The 7,504-nt window shown below is 43.5% G+C and overlaps 1 protein-coding gene across 1 annotated transcript; it reads left to right on the top strand.

Moving 5' to 3' along the window:
• The first annotated feature begins 1,763 nt into the window (after nt 1–1,763).
• LOC139214466 (Y+L amino acid transporter 2) lies at nt 1,764–7,055 on the top strand. Its single transcript, XM_070845331.1, has 10 exons — nt 1,764–1,879; nt 2,169–2,698; nt 3,883–4,008; nt 4,088–4,232; nt 4,634–4,757; nt 4,978–5,081; nt 5,174–5,270; nt 5,394–5,543; nt 6,096–6,279; nt 6,482–7,055. The coding sequence occupies exons 2-10, from the start codon at nt 2,179–2,181 to the stop codon at nt 6,574–6,576; spliced, it is 1,545 nt and encodes a 514-aa protein (XP_070701432.1). The 5' UTR covers nt 1,764–1,879; nt 2,169–2,178; the 3' UTR covers nt 6,577–7,055.
• The last annotated feature ends 449 nt before the right edge of the window (nt 7,056–7,504 follow it).

The following is a 7,504-nucleotide window of genomic DNA, read 5'->3' as shown; positions in this document are numbered from 1 at the left end:
ATAGGACTGCAGCTAACGATTTTCATTATTGATTAACTACGATAAAAAGTATCTTGATTGTTTCATCTAAAAAAATGCAGTTCGCCGTTTGCCACAGCCCAAGGAGACAAGTTTTTGATTTGTAAAACCAGCCAAAGCCAAAGATATTCAATTTACTGTTATGGAAGACAAAGAAAACCAGTAAATGTTATCATGTGAGAGGTTGGACAAGGTCAACTTTTTGGTATGCTTCAAAATATCCAAAAAATAATCCAAATATTTACAGACTGATTTTCTTTTGATTGTCAAATCGATTAAGCTCTGGCTTGTTCATTGTGCATATAGCTTCTCATGAAGGGCCTTACTGTGTTCGTCACTGCCTTCACTTCCTCAAATGGGTGCTTAAATTAGTGATGTAGCTGCAGCGTTTACTGTCGGTACCGTCTATAATTTCACCGCAGAATAACTTCAGTTTTGTTCCATTTTCTCTAAATGAAGGTTCCTCATCATTAGGTCCAAAGTTAACTGCAATTCAATAAAGAGTAAAATGAAAACCACAATAGGATTTCTTAGGAACAGGAAATTGTACACAACAGTATGATTTAATTTAAATGACAACAGAAAGGCCAAGCAAGGTCGACATGCCTCCGTAATGTGGGACTTGTGTTGCCTTGTCTTTGACAACTGTGCCTCATATTCTGCTTTTGGTTTCAACCACAGTAACGTGCAAAAGCCTTTTACACACATATCAAGCAAAGTTGAGTAAAAATGCTACAAATTTCACAGCCTAAATATGTTGTAACATATTTTGTACTGTAGATGATAGTTTCATCTTTTTTATATATATATTTTACATTTGTGCTCTCTTGTTCATGTGTTGTGACAGTTTGACATTCGTAGAATTGTCTTCAGCAAAATATCGGCCTAATTTAGCGCCCATGTCATTATGAGTGTCAGTTGATTGAACAACAATATACTGTAGTATACAGTTGATGTGTAGCTATGGTTTCAACAGAAACTAGGATTTTTCATATATTGTATCAAATTCTTCAATAAAGTGGACGCTCTGTTTTTACTCCTGCCTGCCTTTGTTTTTTAATTTCCTTTTATGTGACATTAAACATTAAAGGGCAGCATTTACTCTGTTAGCACAGTCAGCGACTGTCAAACACCCCTTCAGTGTATTTGACAGTCACCACTGTAGGTCACTGTAGGCAGGAATCACAGGAGTGGAGTCCGTGATTGTGGAGATTTGGGTTGGGCCAACTATGGATTACTGAAGGGCCTACCAGGGACGGGTGTAGGGGCCTAAGAGGTCAGGGTGACCCCGGGCTTCACCTACAAAAAAAAGTTTTGGTCACTTAAAGAGACACAAAGCAAACAAAGACTTCTACAAGACAGAATAACCACAGGACAGACACCCAGTGACTAGAAAGAGACTCAACACTACAGAGAGATGTCATAAATGACCGTGAAGACAGAAAACTAAGGATACAGAAGCAGCTGTTGGGCCAATCGCAGTGCACTGACATGTTCTTTAATGACTAGACATCACAATATGCTCTATATTATACAGCCCACTGACTGTATCCCGTGCGTTGAGCCAGAAGCAGCTCAGCTCTCTGTCTTAGCTGTTGAGGGCTCCCTGGGGGCAGGGACGAGGTCTTCTTGTCTCTGAAAATAGCACAGGGGGGGAACACGAGAGTGCGGTTCGCCTGGTGCTAGAAAAACAGCCGTGGTGGTTGTGCTGGGCTGCAGGGATTGCAACATCGACAGCCCTGTTGCTACCGCTCAGATGTGATCTCACCAATGTCTCACCGCCTGGTTCAGAGGAGCCGCACAGACCTGAGGGAGACTCTACATGTTCAGAGGAACAAATATACCTGTTGATCTTCTATAGGTAAGCACATGGAGTTCACTTTTTTATAATCTTTACTTATCAGAAGTCAGAAGTGACGATGCCTTAACTGTGTTTTGTTCCTGTCTGGATGCGTAAAAGGTGGACTTGTACACTGGACATTACCAGCTGCTCAGTTTTTATCTTTCAGTCTTGAGATGTGTAGTTAGACACTGAAGGAAGAGTTTGTTTAAGGAAACCGTGTCATACTTATATGGAATAACAGTGTGTTTTGATGTTAAACTGGAATAATCCTCTTTAACTTTTGCCCTATCATCTCCACTGGACTTAGCACTGGACTAATGGGGGATCTGAGGCAGAAGGTGGGGGCCATGTCACAGGCGATATGTCCGAGTTCACGCACCCCGTCTGAGGAGGACTTAAAGGCCCCAAATAATGGGAAAGGAGAGAAGATGCAGATGAAAAGAGAAATCTCACTCATGAATGGAATCTGCCTCATTGTTGGAAACATGATTGGCTCTGGGATCTTTGTCTCACCAAAGGGTGTGCTCATGCACAGTGCCTCTTATGGGCTGTCGCTGATGATTTGGGCTGTTGGAGGCATCTTCTCAGTGTTCGGGGCTCTGTGCTACGCAGAGCTCGGCACCACCATCACCAAGTCTGGAGCCAGCTACGCTTACATCCTGGAGTCGTTTGGAGGCTTCCTGGCTTTCATCCGCCTGTGGACGTCCATCCTGCTGATCGAGCCGGCCAGCCAGGCTGTGATTTCACTGACCTTTGCCAACTACCTGGTGGAGGCTTTCTACCCGACCTGCCAGCCGCCATATGACTCTATCCGGCTTATTGCGGCAGCCTGCCTCTGTAAGAAACACTGCTGTGTGCGAGATGAGGTTCAGCTTATAGTTCAAGAAGAGAATAAGGTTTTGACTGACTTGGTTGGGCTCTTTCAGCAATAAATATGCATTGTCTACTTTAAAACAGAAAGTTACAAATAACTGCTATCTCATATTTGAATTTTTTTCAAACAATATTTGTTGGCTCGATCTCTTCTACAAACCATTTTTTATTATTGTACTGTAAAAAGAGAAGCTGAAACAAAACACTGAAACTTAAAGCTACTGTCTCTAAGATCTTCATGAAATCAAACCTCACGTTTGATCATATTTACATTCTACATCTATTCAGAAATTGTGATTTGTTTAGTTTAGTTTAGTTGTTACCTTTCTGGACTGTAGTTAATATTGTTAGTGGCGGGGTCCGCCACTCCCCCACTGGATTGAAATTAGCTTCACCCACACAAGGGATTCAAGAAAGAGGCACACATGTACTCCGTCATTACTGTTTTTAATTTTATCTCACTGATATCAATGTCACTCCCTGAAAGCCATATGAAAGCTGTGTCAAGTTACTACGGATACAAACCCAACATTTCTTTACTTTACTTATGTAGCACAATATCGTAAATCACCGAGTTGCCTCAAGGGGCTTTACCTTTGCAGCATAAGACAACCCCCCACGCCATCCTTAGACCCTTGATTCAGATATGGAAAAACTTTTATTGTGAAACAGTCATAGGAAACACAGCGAATTTGCCAGCATAGATATTTTTATTCCCCAGAGTATATAAATGGGATTCAGTACTGCCTACTAAGGATGACATGGGCAAAAACAAGTGGTGGTACTGGCACATAACTACCTATCCATTCACCCCAGTACCAAACCCAGAGTGTGTGGGATTGGCATCAGCTAAAGTTAGACCACCAGTCCTGTAAAAATACCGCTGTGGTTTACAGCCAGGCTTTGTGCATGTGTGAAGAATGTAGTTTGCAGAAGTGGTATTTAGGTGAGAGAGCAGCGATGGCATGAGTCATGGGCTAACAAGTTTCTGTTTCTGTACCCTCATCCTGAATGTGGCCCGAGGTCTGAGAGATAGCAGGCTGCTATTAGCTCTAAAGCTTTGAGCTCTGCTGTTCTGGAAGCTGTAGTAGGCCTCGTTTGTATAGATTAATATCTTAATCATTGTTCGTTTCCTCTGGTTTGTCCAGGCATGCTCATCTTCATCAACTGTGCCTATGTGAAGTGGGGGACTCTGGTCCAGGACATTTTCACTTACGCCAAACTCATGTCGCTCATCCTCATCATCATTATAGGACTCCTGAAAATATCTATAGGTGAGAGTACATGACTGCGTCAGAGGACACAGGCTAAATATACGACATGTGCTCAGATCTCTGACTTCTCTTCACGTAGGAGAAACAAAGAACTTGGAGAGCCCGTTTGAGGGTTCCTCCACAGACCCCGGAGCCATAGCTTTGGCCCTCTACTCGGCCCTCTTCTCCTACTCCGGCTGGGATACGCTCAACTTTGTCACTGAGGAGATTCAGAATCCAGAACGGTAGCGCACACGTACAAAGAGAAACACGTGTCAATGTACACTTGTGCCTACGTGGAAACATTTGACACTTTAAACATGGTTTTACTTCCTACTCCTGGCTCACTGCCCACAGGTTTCTTTGTAGACAGGAAGGGTAATGAAGCCTAAAACTTAACTGACTGCTTCTACATATCTAACTCTGTATTATCTATTTATCCTTCATTACAGCCAGAGTCACTTTATGCTTTATTTAAAGATCCTATAATCCTGTCAGATTACTTTTGCAAAAGACAAATTGTTGCACAGTCAGATACAATTCTCCAGCTCCAGATGTTTGGGATCACATTGTGATCATTTGATATCATAGTCACCAGTAGGATCTGTGACCTGTTTAACTGCGTTGTGTGCTGTTGTCGTCGTAGGAATCTGCCCCTGGCCATCGCTGTCTCCATGCCCATAGTGACCATCATCTACCTGCTGACCAACGTGGCGTACTATGTGGTTCTGGATATGCCGTCTCTGCTGGCCAGTGATGCAGTCGCTGTGGTAGGAGACATGACTGACTCTGCTGCTAAATATAGTCCTGCTCTGCTTAGACATGTTTGTCCCTCGACAATCTGACTTTAGAAAGAGGTCTCTTGCATGATGTCAGTGAAATGTGGGCAATACAGTAAACTGACTCTCCTCTGGAAACCCACCTGATTGGACTCCTTCACCCAGAGTGTTCAGCCGGTGTGTAATAAACCACGTTAATCTGACCCCACAGACATTTGGGAATGCAGTCCTGGGGCCGTTCAAGTGGATCATCCCTGTCTCAGTGGCCATGTCCTGCTACGGGGGGCTCAACGCTTCTGTCATTGCTGCCTCACGGTAATCAGGAAATACTGAACAGGCTCTGACATTAGGCTCACATCACGAGGCGTGTGTTTTCCAACAACCTCCCCTCTTTGTTAATACTGCAGGTTGTTCTTCGTCGGGGCCAGAGAGGGCCACCTCCCTGACAGCCTGAGTCTGATTCACATGGAGCGCTACACACCAGTTCCTGCACTGCTGTTCAACGTGAGAGCTGCCTGTCTCACGCCTGAATACACATCAGATGCCTACACGTGCACGTCACTTCCTTGCAGCAACACAGACATTCATGAATTCATGCCCTGATGGAGTAATGAGTAACTTTTGCAGGGGTTGATGGGTCTGATCTTCCTGTGCGTGGAGGACGTCTTCCAGCTCATCAACTACTTCAGCTTCAGTTACTGGCTCTACGTGGGTCTCTCTGTGGCCGGCCTCATCTACCTGCGCATCACTCAGCCAGACAAACACCGGCCTGTGAAGGTGCTGCTGTTTTCATTGAACTGAGCCACAAGCATGCGGTTCACAGTGTGTGTGTGTGTGTGTGTGTGTGCATGCACAATATATGCATATACATCCTGTGGGGTATTTCAAATGTTGTTCTGGTATTATTTCAAAAGAACCCCATATTTATCACCTGCAGATACATTTAGATTTGTCACATGTTCATGCAAATGTGCAGTAAAATACTGGGTAGTGTTGTCTTAAGGCTGCGCTAGAAAGAAAAAGGAATATAGAATGTATAACTATTATAATGTTAAAGTGTATGTTGGCTCAAGGTGCAAATATTTTATTATTTCAATTTTTTGAAATTTGAATTTTTTATATAAAAGCATAAAAAGTGTCTTTTTAAAGTTTTAAAGATGCACAGGTGCAGCCAACAGCCCAACGTCAGCTTCCTTTTTGTGTTAAATGGGCAAAGAAACATGGCAAAGGCTTTCACATGCACTCAAAGACAGAAGAGAGGGTTTAGTGGGTCACAACCAGACATCAGTCCTACAAACTAACCCGATTCATGTCTTTCTCTCTCTACAGTTGTCTTTGTTCTTCCCCTTCGTCTACTGCCTGTGTAGCCTGTTCCTAGTCATCGTCCCTCTGTACGGGGACACCATCAACTCTCTCATAGGAATTGGCATTGCGCTGTCTGGGGTGCCGGTCTACTATGTGGCCATTTACCTGCCTGAGGACAGGAGACCTAAATTCGTACGCAAGCTTAACAGTAAGTTTTAAGCTGAATTTGCAGAAAATGTGATATATTAGTGCAGTAGGATGTGTTTTCATTTTATCCAAGAGTGTGATTATGAGTTAATTACAGCCTTGTGCCATAGAATACCAGAGTCAGCTGTGCCTGACCTCTGCACTCCCTGTCTGTTCCCATTCCTCCCACATCCTCCCTCCTTTCGCCTCCTCTCCTCCTCCAGCCCTCGCCACCAGATTCACCCAGACGCTGCTCTACTGCTGCCTCACTGAATTTGACACAGAGACGGACGCACAAGTGGGAGATAAAAGGCAGTGAGCTGCAGACAAGCCCATTCAGCGGCCGGCTCTCCTCCGTCGGAGGCCTCCGTCTTGTCCACGTGCTGATGTTCACGCTCCCCAAACTCAGAACAACAAGGCCTCTCGTGGACGGTGTCGAGGAGCGGGCTCACAACATTTGTGAGGATTCCTTCTGCTGGGCCAAGTTTAAAAAAAAGGCCTGGCGTATCAAATGACTCAAGAAAAAGGAGGGGGAACTGCAAACTACTGTTTTCTTCTGAAAACACAATATAGATTTTCTACAGAGATCAAGAAACATGTTCTTTATTTAATAAAGCTATGAAAAAATAAGTAGCTTAAGTTCACATTTTATGTTTTAGATTGTCTGTTTGCTTTTTGTCTGATATTTAAAAAAATATTTTATTATGAATATTCTAAACAAATTCATCAAATGATAATTCTGAGGCTGTAATTCATGTAATAGTCCTCAATTTGCTTATTAATTCAGGGATATTTTTATAGTTTGACAACATTTGCATATGTGAACAATGATAATAATAGAAAATTAAAACATTTCACTCAGTCTTCTAGAAGTGGTTTCTGAGCAGCTGAATGAATCATTCTTCACTTTAAATGGTCGATTTCAGTGGGTTTGCACATTATGTTTCTAACTAAACTTCATAATCACCCTGAGTGTTTCTAGGTCAGATTTCATCTTGACCCTCCTTACCCTCCTTACACGTACACACACATTACAGTGGATTATCTGGCTGATCTGAGAGGTCCGCAGTGTCTCTGCAGGCTGTCTTTGCACCAGCTTCTTATTTCCGAGCTCTCACTCTCTCACAGACTCACCCAGGCTGCAGCTTCTCCACAAGGAGGCGCCTTTCATCATTGTTAGACCAGTTCTGCACGTTTACAGGAGAGGACAGCAGCAAGAGGCTGTGCACATCATGCTGCTGCTGCCA

The sequence above is a fragment of the Pempheris klunzingeri genome, chromosome 15, assembly GCF_042242105.1.
Source record: "Pempheris klunzingeri isolate RE-2024b chromosome 15, fPemKlu1.hap1, whole genome shotgun sequence".
Classification (NCBI taxonomy): Eukaryota; Metazoa; Chordata; class Actinopteri; order Acropomatiformes; family Pempheridae; genus Pempheris; species Pempheris klunzingeri.
Note: the sequence above shows the minus strand (reverse complement) of the source record. Positions and strands in the feature narration are given on the sequence as shown.